Below are 17,619 nucleotides of genomic sequence, written 5' to 3'. Positions count from 1 at the left end.
CTGTTTCCACTTGTGAGAAGCAGAGAGGAAGCTGAGGGAAAGCAATTTTCTCCTAAGCAAAAGACACCAAAGTTGCCCACATCACATTAGTGGGAACTAGTCACATGGCCATCCTTGCCGCAGGGAGGGTGGAAAATGTGCTCTCTGGATCAGCAGCCTCTTTCTATGGAAAAGAGGAAAATGGATTTGGGAGAAGCAGCACCCAGCTATCTGCACACTAGGTGAAGACAGGGAATCTCTTCCCCAGGCCAAAGCAATGCTAAGACACCAAGAATGAGGCTAGTCAAAGTAAGTAGGCAACATCAGGGGACAGTAGCTTGAAAAGGGAAGCTCCACAGTTTGTTTAAAATTTCATTTTACTCACAAAAAACCTTGTGAGGGAAGTACTAGAATGTGGGGCTGGGTCAGAGTCAAAATTGTGGTGGGGTGGGGACAAGGGCAAATACAAATCAGGTCTGGGTCATGCCTAGGAGGTTGACACTTGCATCTCTGTGCTGTCTGGGTTCATAGTACAATTCATGAAAGAGGGGGCTCACTTTCAGAGCCAAGGACAAAGTACACATAACTGAGTTTCAAACATTTCTGAAAAATGATCTCTAGGATGGCTGTGGCTCACAGGAGGCAGATGTGGGACTCTGAAACACAATGCCATGGGGCATACTGTTGAGATTATGATAGTTTGGAAAGGGCTCGCCTCGGGATCACTTTTTGTTCTTCCTCACAACTCAGGTAAGGGCACTGAGGTACAACACAGTGGTTGCAGGGCTTGATGAAGGTCCACAGCTAGTTAGGGACAGTTCTAGGACTGGCACCCAAGTCTCCTAACTGCCAGTTTCCTGCTGTTTCCACTGCCCTACATTTGTGTTGGCCGGGAACCATTTACTGTGTGGAGAGACATGCTGATGTTTAAGCTGATGCTTATTTTAATAGGCCATTTCAAATTGGATGCATCCAAATAGATGTCCCATTTACACAGACATCGGTCAGTCTGCTCCTGGGCTCAGTTTGGAACATGTCTTTATTTACTTGGTTTTTTTCTTTCTTTTAATAACTCAACTTGGCATTCCTGCTTTGCTAATAGCACTGGCTCGGGTTTTAAAAATCATCTGTTCTCACAATTCACCATGAAAAAAATCACAGCCATCCATCTCAATACACAGGCAGAAAGGTGGAAATATGGAACATAATCACTGCACATCAACTATTAAGTAGTGGTGTTCTGGTCTCACATTAAATCCAAAAACAAAAATCAAAACAATAAAAAGGAACTAAAATATATGCCTCAGTTAATGAAAACTGAGCGTAAGTGGAATTAGCAGCAGCTGAGCACTTAGAACGCAGTTAAGAGTAAACCATCTTTTATTTTGCAGCTGGTTCCGTATCTACGATCCAATCTTACAGGATTTAAGCAACTTGAAATACTTAACTTCAGAAACGGAAGTGTGATTGTGAATAGCAAAATGAAGTTTGCTAAGTCGGTGCCGTATAACCTCACCAAGGCTGTGCATGGAGTCTTGGAGGATTTTCGTTCTGCTGCAGCCCAGCAACTCCATATGGAAATAGACAGCTACTCCCTCAACATTGAACCAGGTAAGAGAATCCAACCCAGAAAGTGAAGGAGATGTTTTGTTCATGTTGTTTTATTTTGTTCTGTTTTTAAGCATATATTTCAACCTTTAGGCCACAAAAATCAAACTGAAATGACACTAGATAAAACAACCTTTTGGAAGCTGTGGAGCACGTCATTAGAAAGGCAGAGTCCAAAGACATGCAAGTGAACATTTTCCTGTATCAAAAAGCAATGAACAAGCACACCTCTTGTTGCACAATCTGAGAGCTTTACTTTTAAGTTTAAACAGAGCAAAACTTTTGCTGTGTTTAAGAGATTTTTTTTAATGTAGCCCACAGCCAAGCTAATTTCCATTCTGCTAGAAGTCAAAAGCACTTTCTCAGTGCTCTGCAACAACCTCGGGGCTTCCTACCTAAGCAGTCTTTCAATCACAGTTCATTTTCAGAATAGCTACTTCATCACATAATTCAGGATCAGAGACATCATTCTAAGGAAAGAAAAATAATCATTAGATAGAAATTCAAACTTGGAGAAAGTCACTTTGCCATCACCAAAAAAAAAAAAAGAAGAAGAAAATAAATTTGCTTTTTGGTTGTATACTACAGATCAGCTTCCATGTGAAGATTAAAGCAAAGAGTTAGACAAGGAGAAAACTTTTAAAGACATGGGAGCTTAGCCCAAAGTCACATAAGAGAAAGCAAACATTTGCTCTGATAATAAAGCAAAGTGTGTGCACCATTGTAACCAGCTGTGACCAAATTGGAAACTGTTTTTACCATTAGTTTCAAAATTCTGTTTTCTAACCAATTGAAAGAAGTCCTTTATTCCCTGGAGTGCAAGGTAGGGAGGGCTCCCGATTTCTGCCAAAGCTACCTCCCAGTCAAATTCAAAACAAAGCTTCCTAATTGGCTGTGAATTAGTGGAGTGAATCTTTAACACCCTCTCTGGCTCTCTGTGGACTAACAATGAAAGGAGAAGGAAGAGGCCTCGGGCAAAATGCAAACCAAAAAGGCTCAGTGGGAGATATTTATATTTGATAGAGCAGGGCTTTGAGCAACTTTAAGCAAATTGCCTCAGTACCTTAGTAAACAGGATCCTTAAAAAGTCAGACCGCCTGTAGGCACTGAGCCTGGGAGCACTTACCTCCAAACAGGAGCAGCTAAGTAAGCCCTGTGGATCCCCTAAGAAATCAAACACCTCCTAAATGCAAGTAAGATACTGCCTCTTCCCCGGAAAACTACTTCAGAACTGAGAAGGAACCAGGGGTCTTTGCCAGTTAGGATCAGGAGGCTAATTTCTTCAACCAATTGATTAAGCTAGCAGGAAGTATATATGGGGAGAACTTGGAAAGCACTGAAGAAGTCATAGCACAATCCCCTGCCTTCCTTCCTCCCTCAGGGAGCTGACAGCTTACTTAGGGACCCATCCACCAGCACAAGGTCAACGTCCGAAGCCAAGTTGAGGCAAGGGAGAACCCAGGTGTGCGGCTGTCGGGAGCAGCTCCTCAGTGTAGATGCCACTTAAGTAGTGCCTTAGAAAGAGGGTGGGAAGCTGTTAGTGCACTGCCAGGGTGTATAAGGGACACTGTTGATATTGGAAGCAAGCACAGCATAGTAATGGTCTTGGGGATCCCCAGCCCTAAATGTGAATCTTGTGTGCTAACTGCAGCACTCAATTTCTGCAAATGGAAAATGGAGAAATTTTGGGCAGGTGTGGTGGCTCACACCCATAATCCCAGCACTTTGGGAGGCCAAGGCAGATGGATCACTTGAGGTCAGGAGTTCGAGATCAGCCTGGCCAAAATGGCAAAACCCTGTCTCTACTAAAAATACAAAAATTAGCCTGGCATGGTGGTGGGTGCCTGTAATCCCAGCTACTCAGGAGGCTGATGCAGGAGAATCCCTTGAACCCAGAGAGCAGAGGTTGCAGTGAGCTGAGATTGCCCCCACTGCACTCCAGCCTGGGCCACAGAGGGAGACTCCTCTCAAAAAACAAAAGAAAGAAAAAAAAAAGGAAAGAAAAGAAAATGGAGATAGTAACATTATGAGGACCAACTGAAAGAAATTTACAATACTTAGCATAGCATTTGACAAATTGTAGTTACTTAATAAACATTAGTAGTTACTATTGCAACATTGTCATAATTAACTTGACTATCAATTTGTGACCTGCATAAGGTACCAGTGAAAACAATAAAAAGTAGCATGACAAGGTATTTGTGGAGGGGGTGGAACTGAAATTATTTTCACTAATTTCTTGTGAATAGTTCTGCTATGCAGCTTTTCTTCCAAGAAGCCAAAGGTGGTAAGCATGAGATGGTGCTAACGTCAGTTTCACTCCCTGCAGAGTCATATTTATGCTGAGCTACCTAAGAATGCCTCCAGCCTACCCAGTGAACTATGGCATACATGCCCAATTCTTATTTCTAGTGGTGGAAAAGTAGGGGAAAGCCAGTGCCCGCTGGACAACCTGGGAAGTAAGTTGCTTGCTTTCCAGAGGTAGCTCAACCCTGAGCCTGCACCAACTGAAATACTTTTGAAGAAATTAACATGTAAAGCCAGGAGAAGCAGTGAATCCGAATAAAAACTGTTGAATGATTGAATGACCACTCATGGTAACTACAAGGGAGATACTTTGCAGAAGCCACTGAATGTTACACTAAGCACCTCAGTGAACTTATAGTTCATACTCTATTCCTTACCAGATACCTGGAGAGTGACAAAATCTAAATTTTATATATATTGAAAATGTATAAAATAATAAATCTATGCAAAAGATTTGCCAAAAATTGGCTGTGTTGCACCAGTTAGGACATAGTGATGCTTGTCTTAAGTGATGCTTAGGATATCATTAAGCATCAGCCAAATGGTGATGGTTCAATCAAAGCGCTTGAGGACAGCAGAATTAGAAAGTCAAACATGGATTTTATAAAGTTAAAAATCATCAATGAACTGTGTTGGTTCATCTACGTAAATCCAAATGGGTAAATCCAATATCCAAAATGGTTCCTAATTATACTACACTATGCATAGCTAGAAGCCACTGTGGTAAACTGCCCTCAAAAGTTTTCCTTCCAGTCAACAGTGAGGGGAAGGAGGAAGGTACCAGCAGGCAGGGAGGAGCAGGCAAGGAACAGAGAGGGGCACAGGGAATAGTCACTGACTCTGTGGGCTCCTTCATGCACAGCTGGGGATTCTGGTTTAGATATTTCACCAAAGGCGAAGGCTGGGTTCACCCATGTAATCAGGAAGTGGGTGCTGGACTGATGATCAGGACATTGACCATCTTCTACATGCTTAATCCAGAACAGCATTCATCCACCACTATACAACATGTTAATGCAAGAAAATCCATCCCTGCCCAAAGGAATTTGCACTGCAGTAGAAAAGGGACATCTTAGAACTACGCTGGGATCAAAACTACATCTTTTTCATTCTAACAGACTTTTTAAGGACAAGTTTCTTTTGTGCCAGCCTTCCTGTAAATTCCTGTGGGCCTGGACATCACTAAAGGATTGTCTCATAATGAAGAGAGCACTGAGTTTTCTTTAAGTCTCATTTTGTTAAGCCTGAACAGAAGAGAGAAAGTAGGAGTAGAAATAAATGAAAGGAACTCTAATCCCTCCAGGCTGGTCAATGAGACGGTCTTCGATGGCCGGGAATAGCAAGGACTAAGCAGCCAGCTGCAGTCACTAAGGTCCAGGGCTGGGAAGACAGAATACCAGCTGTCTTCATCTGTTTGTATTGCTATGAAGGAATACCTGAGGCTGGATAATTTGTAAAGAAAAGAGTTGGCTCATCTTTCCGCAGGCGCCAGCATCTGTTTCTGGTGAGGGCCTGAGGCTGTTTCCACTCATGGCAAAAGGCAAAGGGGAGCCAGCATGTGCAGTGATCGCACGGTAAGAGAGGAAGCAGAGGAGAGGGCGATGCCAGGCTGTTTTTGCTGGTGGGAGCTCACAGAGAGCTCACTCACCCCTCCTTCCCAGGGAGGACATTAATCTACTCATGTCATGAGGGATCTGCCCCTGTGACCCAAACACCTCCCATTAGGCCCACACTTCCAGCATTGGAGAGCAGATTTTTAATACGAGATTCAGAGGGGACCACTAACCATGCAGGGCACACAGCAGTACGAGCTCCCGTTGGAGGGTGAGGCTGCTGAGGAGGAGGAGATAGCGACCCCAAAGTGTGTGGTAGTCAGGTGCACAAACAGATTCACAAACACAACCCTCACCACACCTCCTTTTTCCATTCAAAGCCTTGTTCCAATCCAGGGAGGAGACAGTACTAAAACCCAAAAATTCTCACCACCATTGCTTTTGAATAGAGTTAATTAACTTCTTAATTCTCTGAATCTGCATAACTTATAAAACTTTGTGAACATGAAATTTAAAATGCTGTTCTTAAAAAAAGCCTGTACAGTTACAGAAAAGTGTTTCTAGCATCAGTACTCCTATACAATTTTAGTCTGGGGAAATACATACAAAATTATAATAAGAGAAATGCATATCTAAATTTTAAAGGGGAATTTTAAGGGAAACTGTGCAGAAGATTTTCAATCATTTTCTTCCTCTGTTTTAAATCTAGCAATATGACAGTTATTTTGCTCCTAGTTATCCAGTGTGACTGGCTGATCCAGGTTTTCTCTTTTGGTGGTATATTTGAGTGTAAGCTATCACGGTGACTGACAGGTGAGCTGATTAAAATGTCCCTAATACAACCAACCAGTGCAACCAGCAGATTGTGCTGTCTCTCAGGACCCTGGATCCGGAGTGAAGATAATTACTTCAGATTCCTAGAAAACAAGAACTCAAATTCCAATTTACCCAGCTCTTGGCTCTATTGCTGGTGTGGACTTTTCAGTTACGGAAGGCTTGGGCTGATACACTGCAGTGCCATCCTCCAGCAGGTAGTAAGAGAGACCCAAGAGACACTGATGCCCAAAATCCCTGATGATAAGAGGAGGTCACTTAAGCAAATTCAGGAATGGCCCTGATTGAGGTTTTGATCTTTCAAGTATTTACTTGAACTCAACGATGACGATCCAATCTGCTGAGAAAATTCTCCTTGGAAGAGAATTAAAAGGGAGAAATCTTTAACAAGAAATAAAGGCAGCTGCTGGAAATTCTGTATGTCAAGAATAAGTACTTAGCTTTGTCTCTAGGAGAGAATCTCAAGAATCTATCCTTGGAAACTAGAGAGGGGATCCTATCATTTCAATGTTTTCCAGCCAGGACAGTTGAATACAGCAAAACTGCATTACTGTTTTTCTTAGTCTTTCACCCTTCCCTGACCACCTTCGTGGTAGACATAGATTAGAGCTAGTGGTCCGCAACACTGAAGGGTAAGAAGGTCCTCCCACCTCACGTCCAGTGTCCCCCCCAGCCTCCAAAACCACCAGCCCTACCCATCCCTGCCTCCCCTAACCCTTATCAAAGAATCATCCTCAAAATGTAAAAACCATAATTGTCATAAAGTAGATACTGAGCATATGTCAAAGTCCTATTTAATTTTGAAATAAGGGAATTGGTAGGATGACAAAGCTGGTTTAAAGAGAATATGAAAATTGGAATTTTAGGTAGCCAGAGGACAAAAGAGAATGATGAAATAAGATTGGTAAATATAAAACAGAAACTACAATCATTGCACCATCAATTTTCTAATTTTACAGAGTTGTAAAATGCCTGGACCATAATCCGCAGAAAATAGTGAGTCAAACGAAGTTACTGCTTTCCATGCATCAGCAAACTTTTTCTTAAAAAGCCAAACAGTAAAATTTTAGGCATTGAAAGCCAAAAGGCAAAAATTATATAGGTACTTATATAACTAATTAAAAGTTAACCATTTAAAAATTTAAAAATCATTCTTAGCTTGCATGTTGTACAAAAGCAGGCAACTTGTCGGATTGGCCCACAGGTGGTCTCTGTTTACTGGGTGGGATTGTTGTATTCTAACATGACATTGAAGAGGCCACACAGTCAACTTTTCTCCTTATTTCCAAATATTGAATCATTTTTCTTAAATCATCAACAGTTACTCAAGCCTGTGCCTCTCTCTGGCCTTTATCTTTGCTGTTACAGAGAAGCTAGACAAGTAAATGATAATGTAATCATGATTTGGGTGCCTGTTCACTCATACATGAAGTGAACATTTATGGATTATCTGCCATGAGTCAGACACTATGATAGCCACAAGGACCAAAAGATGAATCGACCCCATCTCTGCCCCCTGCCAAGGAGCTAAGTAACTAATGAGAAAAATGGAAGTATATACAAAAAGACATAATAGAGTCTGTTAAATACAGAATCAGGATGTGAGCAGAAAGAAATCTTAAGAAGTAATGAGGAGAGAGCAATTAATGCTGCAGAGGCAAAGGGATATCATGGCAGGCTTCATATACAGACAGTGAATATTGAGTTGGGTCTTGCTGTATGATGGCAGTGGGCCCAGGAAAAGAAAGGGGGGTGAGGGACTATTTCAGAAAATGCAGAAGAAAAATGTAGACATTTCTGGGAGTGCCAGGTTTCTTCGGTTACTCCACAGTGATGACAGCTTTGTTTACAGAACAGGGGTGAAGGGAGCGAAGGGAGCTCAGATTGGAAGGAAGGGAAAGCCAGGCTGAGCCAGTTCACTTAAAGCCAGGCTGTCTAAAAATGCCTGTCAAATCTATTTGCTTCGACTTTGGGTGTCCTATTTTTCTTTTTCTTTTGTTTCCTATGACTTACGGTCTTTTAAAATTAAACTTTAATAAAATTTTGGAAAGCCCAAAAAGTTTTCCAAGTAAGTGCTAGACAGTCCTTAAAGTGGTCTCAAGTAAAATAAAAATAAAACAGTTTATCGATAATGATAATGATAAACTGTTTGGAAAAACTTGGGAAAAATATAAGATAGGTACAAAGGGTGTGCACATATTAATTTGTTTTTAAATTTTAAATGCAATACATAAGGCAAAAATTAATAAGATCCTTTAAATATTTTTAAAAGACCCCAAAAATATTTGAGAGAAAACCAGTTCTAAGGAAATGGACAAGATAGATTGACTCTAGCCTATAAAGTAGGTGTCTGGAGGCCAAGGGAAAGCCAGGGCTGAAAGTATACATTTGGGGAACTTCAGCTGAAGCCAGAGAACAGATTTTTAAAAGTGGCCTGGAGCAATGTGTAGGATGGGAGGAAATGGCCTGGGGCAATGTGTAGGACGGGAGGAAGAGCTGTGAATGGAACTCTGAGTAACCCCAACAGGTAATGGAGAAACAGAAAAATTACAGTAAAGGGAGTCAAGAAATAGCGGTCAGCGAGGTGGGAGACAATGTTGCAGAAAGCCGCAAAACAGAAGAGCAGAAGAGAGAGGGGCCCATAATTTTAGCAGCTGTGAGTGAACAGAGTAGAGGATACTTAAGTGGACAGGTCAAAGGTCATCAGAATGCTTTACAAAAGCAATCTAGTGGAACGGCAAGGGTAGAGAAGCCAGACTTCAATGAGGCTGGAATGAAATGGAAATGGAGAACGTCAACACAGGCTGTCTACCTCTTGTCTTACAACTTAGAGCAAGGCGCCCTCCAGTGTTAGGCTCCTACCTTTCCACAGAGACCACGAGAAAGTTGCTAACTTCCTTGAGGATTACATTTTACAGGATGGCACCCAGGCCCTGGAGCATAACATTCCTGAGTTGTAAAGGTGACAAGAGGGTTTTTCAAAGATTTACATCTCAAAGGAACATGGAATTTGCAATTAAAAGTTTTAACTAACTGCTCTAAGAAAAAGGAAGTTGAGAGCCTTGTGGAAAAAGTTTGTCTTAAGTCTAGTGAAAGCTGGGAATGGTGGCTGATGCCTGTAATCCTAGCACTTTGGGAGGCTGAGGCAGGTGGATTGTTTGAGTCCAGGAATTCAAGACCAGCCTGGGCAACATGATGAAACCCCTGTCTCTACACACACAAAGCAAAAGTTAGCTGGGTGCGATGGCACATGCCTGTAGTCCCAGTTACTCTCATCACTGCACTCCAGTCTAGGTGACAGGGTGAGACCCTGTCTTGGGGGGGGGGAAAAATGTTTAGTGAAGTTGAGGGGAATGTTAAGGCTGCTTGGTCAGAATAGTTTTTTGTTTCTTTGTTTTTTGTTTGTTTGTTTGTTTGTTTTGAGATGGAGTCTGGCTCTGTAGGCTGGAGTGCAATGGAGCGATCTCCACTCACTGCAATCTCCACCTCCCGGGTTCCAGTGTCTCCTGTCTCATCCTCCTGAGTAGTTGGGATTACAGGGGTGTGTCACCATGCCCGGCTAATTTTTGTATTTTTAGTGGAGACGGGGTTTCACCATGTTGGCCAGTCTGGTCTCAAGCTCACGGCCTCAAGTGATCCACCTGCCTCGGCCTCCCAAAGTGCCGGGATTACAGGTATGAGCCACCACATCCAGCCCAGAATAGTATTTCTTGTCTATGCCCCAATTTTATTGTATTTACAGGCAATGCCCAGATAATCTATTTAGTATCATTTGCAAGATTCAAAACAAATTCCAATTAAATTTTTCTCTTTTCTTTTGCTTAATGTCAGGGTAGAAAGCAGTTTGTGGTCGCAATGCTGGGAGAGAGATAACATTATTCCACAATCACTTTTGAACTAAGGAGAAGAGAGAATTTGAAAACTCTCATAAGATTTTTAATTAATATCATTCCACATTCAGATCAGCATGTGAACTCCTGGATGCATCCTCTAAATGAGGATTAGCCATCCCTTAGGCCAAATAACATCTGCAGAAGTGCAGGCATGTAGGAGAAGCGACATGCTGTTCTTACTGCGTTAGGTGTGCCATTCCCCTTTTGAAAAACCTCTGGATAAATGAACCTGTGATATAAAAAGTATAAACCAGTGTTAGAACTTCCTGTGATTTATCAACTGAAAACCCGAATAAATCACAGCTTGCTCAGTATTCTGCCAGCATCTCCAGCAACTAGAGTCGTCTTTCATTTAGGCTGCTGTGAAAATTCTTCAGAAGCATGGAGGGCTTTTATGCCAGTTAGTTGTGCAGGCTGAAGATTTCAGAAATGCAAAACCACATCTAACTTATTCTCTCCTTGAATTCCTAAGAAGCCTCCTCAAAAATGGACAGCCCTCAAGGCTGATAAATGGTAAACATTGAAATTAATTACAGTCTGACAGCCAGGATGCGTTCACGAAAATGTGGATCAACAAGCTTGTTTTCCCTGGAAAAGGCATAATTTGTAAGACCTTCGACAGCTCTGAAAAAGTGGTATATGTCACTCATCACAATAATGACAAAGTTACTCTTAACTAATGACAGTAATAGTTACTATTGACACAAGTTTTAATCTTAATAAATATGCAAAGTAGATATTATTTTCCCCCACTATACAGTTGCAGAAATTGTGTTTCAGAGAAGAATAAGTAATTTGTCTTTTGCTGGTCAATTACCAAACACTGCAGATGGAATTCAAAGCCTGATGTGTGTGCCATCTTCAACTCTACCCTATAACCTCTTCACAAAAAAGAAACTTATAAGCCCTTCTAACTGGCTTACAGAAGCTGTTTATTTAGAAAAAGTGATAACACACTTCAGTTTAATTAATCCTAAATGAATTCTGTTAGTTTCTACACTTCACCAAATGAAATTTGTCATATTTTGTCATAGTCTTAGAATGAAAAAAAAAAGTGTTTATTCTCAGAAACAAAAGTTCTGAGTGCCCAAGAGTCCCCTTTATATGCACTGCTAAGAGTGTCCCTTCCCAGCTGGAGCAGTCATAGGAATTCTCCTTCCAGGTGATTCTCCTCAGCCTCTCCCCTCTTCATTTGCCCCCTCATCTCCTACGTCCCTGGCCCTGTCTCCTGGGGTCATGCTACTGGCCCTTTGCCTCCTGGGATGCGCAGCACTGCAGATTTTCTGTTTGACACTTGCCTTCACTAGAGGCCCCAACACTGGCTAGACTGCCACATTTCACCTCTCTCCAGGGTTTCAATCTGTGCCCTCATTCCACATTCCAACCACCGCATGGAGCTTCCTTAAGAGGCTTCTGGAGCTCTCTGCCCAACCCATTAACGCAAACCCTTCTACACAAGTCTGGGCCTTAGCCCAGCTGCAGAGCCTCCTCCCAGCTCCCCTAGTATCAGAATTCTCCCTCCACCCACAGATCCTGGGTCACTTAGGCCACCACCCTAGCACCAATCCATCCAGAACACCGCTGTTCGGCAGATAATAATAATAACTGAAAGCTGAGACAATTCTTCAACCTCATATCCAGGGCAAGATGTGTGTGGGTATTCACATATCCACTCACACAAAAAAGGATTATTGAGAGTCTACTATAAACAGCTGTGGTGGTGGTTCTTAAGAGTGGTGGAGAACTGAAATGAAACCTAAAGTCTATCACATTACTTGCCACTTTCAACCGGAAAGAACTCCTGTTAACTTAATTCCACAGATGTGTATTAAGCTCCAAACATGTGCATGGTGCTGTGCTATGTGCTATTTATCATTGAATATTCTCACTCTAACCTGCCTTTCAGCAATAAGCCATAAGCCAAACATTTTATAACAATAAAGTAATGAAGCAATCAACAATAACTTAAACATACATATTTTAAGATTTCTTTGAATCGCTGAATTGCATCAGCATTTCTGGAGGTATCATGAGCCACCTCCGTTGGCTTTATGCCGTAGAACATGCAGAATGGGAGACGTATGTTTGAGTTGGAGGGACATTAGCGATCACTTAATTTAAACACTCCATTTTATGGAAGAGAAAAGTGAGAGCCAGAGATGCTAACCTATGTTCCCAAGACCACAGACTATTTCTGGGAGCCAGGCCTTCCTCAGTAGGGCCCTCTCCTGAGGCTTCTTCACTGGTAGAAAAGATGAGCAGATCCACTCTCTCTGAACGTACAACTCATCCCACAACCTTCTCAGGATTTGGTGGAAGCTGTGAGGTCCCTGTGTTACATCTCAGATGAACCCTCCGTACAGGGACATATTTATTCAGATTACTAAACACGAAGACCCAAGCACTATGTAAAAGTGATGTTCACGCCTTGAGAAGAGAACTGTCAGACTACCAGGGCCTCATTAAGACTTCCTGGGCTCTAGGCCCTTTGCCTTCATGACTATTAATAAAGAATATTAAAATTATACCTGAACTTCGTGAGCACAAAAATGAATATAATCCAGTATGGGTTGCATTAATTTTTTCTTCTAATTTTAACGAAACGTTTTCGTGGGCTCCTAAAAGCATGGCGGGCCCTCAAGCTGTGCCTCCTGCAGTTTGCTATTGATTGTGATGCGTGAGTTTGCCTTTCTCTGATGCCCCAGGCAAAGGAATGACCCCTTCACCTCCACGCCACCAACAAAACCATGACCACAAAGCCTTGGTGATAAGTGGGGAAGGGGAGGGCGAGGAGGCGCGCCGATGCAACCAAAAATCTGTCACTTTGTTCAGGCGTGAAGTTTTGTCACGCTGGGCGCCAGGGCGTGGCAGCGCGGGAAGCGTCTGGATTCCAGAGTCTTAGCTCTGCCTTTTTGAAATGGGAAAAGATGATCCAGGAGTTTCCACCACATTACCCCCGCCAGGCAGGCCCGATCTGCCGCTGTAATCACGGAGTAATAATGGCTCTCTCAGCGGTCCCCTGGAGCTGCTCCTGCTACCGCGTGAATTCCTTGCAGACCTCGCTTCCCTCCACCAACACGCAAGGCGCAGTGGTTTTTAAGAAGTCAGAAATCAGCTGGGGTGCTTAAAATGTCATATCCGAAGTCTACTCTTGCTTCTTTTGCTATTGAGCGCCATCTAGCGAGACTTAGGTTTCACCGCATTGAAAAAAACGTCCACGAAAGAGACTCAGCGGGACCTCAGCCCTGCCTGTCAAAGTGAAGCCTCAATTTTATAGGCAAGCTGAGCTGAAACCTTGCCCTTGGACAGGATCCCATCAAAGGAGATGTATCGCTTTCTGTCCAACACGTGAGTAAAATGGGACAGCGCAAAAGAAGGAGGAGATGATATGATAAATGTTAGGGAGATGAAGGCACTCAACACGCAGCCAGTAGGACAGGCGGCAAGAGCAGGTCAAGGTTGAGGGGCGGGGCTGGAGCGGGGGTGTCTCGGAAGGCACGATCTTGAGTTGGAGAAAAGGGAGTGAGACCCTCTGAGGTCTGGCAGACAGGGAAAGCCTATTTTCAGGCCTGACAAACATAAGTGCACTTGGGACCAGAAACAAGAGGCTTGAAAAAGAGGCAGTCTTGGACCACCAGGGACCTATGATCTCCACGAGTTCATAAACTTTTTGGTGACAAGGACCATGATCTTTTTAACTTTGACTGTAAAATGCCTCAAGGTGTTCCCTGCAGGCAGGGGACATCTTTAAATTCTTTTTGATCACTTGATGGAGAGCTGGGAAACAAACTTCCTCAGTCACCAATTGGAATTGCTTTTCAGTACCTTTGAAATGCACACAGAAGACATTATATAAGTAAATCCAGGGGAGAAACTGTTAGATCCAATGCGCTTACACTGGAAATCTCAGAATGATACAAATATTTCCAAGCCCTACATGGCAGCTCACTTACTTCAAGACACATTCATCTCTGTCATATTTAAACAACAGGAAAAAAGGTTGGAGCCACTGTAGTATCAGACTGTACTTTCTACAAGCAACACTCTGCCTCATGAAAGGGTGGAGCAGACAATGGATTTGAGCTTTTGTTTAGTTAGGGGAGCTTTATTTAAAGGAAAGCATTCATGGAGTCTGATACGTCTGCGAGTGAGAATGGCAATGCCGGTGTTGGGGCAGGGGTCCTCTCATTCTTTTTCCCTCATCCCTTATGAGCCCCTTGGAGTCCTGAGGTGTCTCCTGGAAACCCCATATTTGAAAACCTCTAGAATGATTTAAAAAGCCAAACATTGTAAACAGATATGAATGTTAATCTTGGATAATACTTACTAGCCAAAATGGGCTTCCGTTTTCTCACCGATGAAAATGATGTCAGCAATATCCATATGGATCTGAGAGGCTGCTGTGAATATGATTGAAGACACATGTTGAAAGTGCCCGGCACTGTACCAAACAAATAATGGCCCTTGATAAGTGTGGACTCTCTGTTTATGTAAATAACTGCCCTTTCCACTGAAGCTAGAGGTTCAGGGTCATGATCCCCAGGGACACTCCAGGGATAAGGCCTGAAATGCAATGACATGTCTCTTCTGAATACAGCCAGAATCTACTGGGATGCTAGTAGACTAGGCCCTGACCTCTGGCCCGGCTGGATCTGGATCTTCTCACCAACTGCTAACGAGCAGCCACTGACACAGATCTGCTTGCCGAGGTCAAATGCCCTGGACTGCCTCTATGGAGAGACTGTCAAATATGCTGTGTAGAAGAGCTATTCGCACGGCTTAAGAATAGAAAGCTAAGTCATTTTGCCGGCAAACAATTATAGTAAGCCCAGAGAATGCCTCAAACCATACTATGTATTTGTTAAACGTGGTACAGGATCATGGTGAAATCTCTCTACAGTACCAACAGTAAAAATAAATGGTTTGGGCCAGATGCAGTGGCTTACGCCTGTAAGCTCTGCACTTTGGGAGGCTGAGGCCGGTGGATCACCTGAGGTCGGGAGCTCAAAACCAGCCATAACCAACATGGAGAAACCCTGTCTCTACTAAAAACACAAAATTAGCCAGGCATGGTGGCACATGCCTGTAATCCCAGCTACTAGGGATGCTGAGGCAGGAGAATCACTTGAACCTGGGAGGCAGAGGTTGCAGTGAGCCAAGATTGTGCCATTGCATTCCAGCCTGGGTAACAAGAGTGAAACTCCATCTCAAATAAATAAATAAATAGTTTGAAGGGAATTCAAACAAATCCAGGCAGCAAAGGCAATTATAGACCAATTTGTCTACACACCAGTTATGAGGATTTCACTTCCTCGGACCCAAACACAATTTGATCATGACTTGAAAATATTCTAGACAATGGCATCTACTTTTTTCTCCCAAATCTACTATTGAGCTCTAGTCTCTTTGCCCGCTTCTTTCCAAGCTTTCAACCACGTTCAGAACAAAGCATTTCCAGTTGTTGCAGCATAGCATATAGATTATTATTATTGATCAAATCAATAGCAAAGAGTAGGAAGTTCAAACTAATTTGTCTTGTACACATGCTCTGGGATGTATTAAGGAAGAGACAAGAGACCAGGCGCAGTGGCTCATGCCTCTAATCCCAGCACTTTGGGAGGCCGAGACAGGTGGATCACCTGAAGTCAGGAGTTTGAGACCAGCCTGGCCAACATGGTGAAACCCCATCTCTACTAAAAATACAAAAATTAGCTGGGTGTGGTGGAGGGCACCTGTAGGCCCAGCTACTCAGGAGGCTGAGGCAGGAGAATCGCTTGAACCTGGGAGGTAGAGATTGCAGTGAGCCGAGATGGTGCCACTGCACTCCAACCTAGGGAACAAGAGTGAGACTCCATCTCAAAACAAAAGGAAGAAACAAATATTGGTATGGCCTACCCATGAATAAGTTCATTATTCTAAGGAAAAATGTCTTTGGGATATGGCAAATAAAGACAATGATAACAACATAGGGAAAAGTTTGCTTACAAAAGTTCTGCTAGTTAAACTTCCATTCATCTATCATAGAGCCAATCTTTTCTATCCCTTCCATGGCTCTGTCTCCCCAGAATCAGCCCACATCCAGTTTTCAGTCTTTGCCTAAAGCCTAAAGTTTTAGGTGTCCCTTGAAAAATGACATGAAAGTAAAGAGGATCATGAAAATACCTAGGGAAAATATGTTTAAGGTAATAAGAGTGGAAGCAGTGTGAGTTGCTCTACAAATTACTGTTATAGTCTCTCGTTTTGACTCTAATTCTAATTGCCTTCACTTGCCATATTAGCAAAGAGGGCCAGTATGTTAGCAAAGTGGTCCCACAGCTCCTCCTTGGGGCTCTGCCCTTCCCTGGAACTTGTCCCACAGTCCATGAAGGGATGGGGGTGAGACCAGTCAGAGGACTTCAGCACAAACAGGCATGACCTTGGTAACATCACTGATTCTCAGCTTCCTTATCTGTAAAGTGAAACAATTAGTCGAGAAGGTCTCTAAAATACCTTCTAGCTCTAAAATTCTACCTGAAATGTAAAATTTTATATATTGATAAAAATAAACATTAAAACAATCAGTTGGTCTGAAATTCTTAGAGCTGAAGATTTTGAAAGGCTAAGTCGGTATTTGTTGAATGAATGAAGGTTGTCTTAGCTGTCTTGTACCCATGAAGGCGTACACAACAAACAAAACCTATGCTTGGCGATTTAAAGTTTCCTACTACTTCTCTGTAGACTGGTCCTGAATAAATAACATGGAGAAAGCACGCAATTTATAAACTGGTTGAATTTGTTCTTCAATTATACCCAATTCAGGGCCCCCAGATTTGGAAAAATTTGTTTTTCCAATGTTGCCTACTATGTGCTTTACTGATGCATAGGTCATTTCTTGCTGAGCTAAAGGAAATTATGGCAAAGCAGCTGATTACGTTCTCCCCTCAAAGATTCACAATAGACAATAGCTTATTAACAACCCTAAGAAGTTAAAAAGTAAAAAGAGAAAGGGCTAGGGTTGGAAGAAGAAAGAGAAGATAAAGGAGGAAAAATCTATTATATTTATTTCACATAGCATTTTTAAAAACTTAGTCACTGAACTTCTTTTTAGTGTAAAACTTATCAAATCCTGCTGAATTAAGTTCAGCAAATGTTCCCACTTGGGAAATATTGGAACGGATGATATCTGGTCATCCTAATTCTAAAAATCCTTTCTATTTATGTATCCTGTAAAGCACAATTCTGATCATATGCTTCCCCTGCTCGAAAATCCTCCATGGCTCCCATCTGACTCTAAAGTCCAAATTTCTTAGCACTGCATTTAGATACTGGCCTTAACTTACCTTTCCAGTCTTAGTTCCCTTCTTTTCCATCCACAAGTCTCTGCTCCTTCCTAACTGGGTTCCCTCTGCTCTCTCTTCCCATTTCTGTTGCTTTCCCATTTCTGTGGCTCTGCTCATGCTGCTGGC

The 17,619-nt window shown here is 42.6% G+C and overlaps 1 protein-coding gene across 2 annotated transcripts in view; it reads left to right on the top strand.

Annotated features, from left to right (window-relative positions):
• The window catches only part of IMPG1 (interphotoreceptor matrix proteoglycan 1), a 145,078-nt gene that overhangs the window by 116,597 nt on the left and 10,862 nt on the right, over positions 1–17,619 (top strand). For both annotated transcript variants that reach the window (XM_011965840.1, XM_011965839.1), the window contains one exon: positions 1,371–1,590. In XM_011965840.1, coding sequence (XP_011821230.1) covers positions 1,371–1,590 — 220 coding nt within the window. The remainder of the gene's footprint in view (positions 1–1,370; positions 1,591–17,619) is intronic.

The sequence above is a fragment of the Mandrillus leucophaeus genome, unplaced genomic scaffold (genome assembly GCF_000951045.1).
Source record: "Mandrillus leucophaeus isolate KB7577 unplaced genomic scaffold, Mleu.le_1.0 Scaffold738, whole genome shotgun sequence".
Lineage (NCBI taxonomy): Eukaryota > Metazoa > Chordata > Mammalia > Primates > Cercopithecidae > Mandrillus > Mandrillus leucophaeus.
The sequence above is the reverse complement of the archived record's forward strand: the minus strand, read 5'-3'. Positions and strand labels throughout refer to the sequence as shown.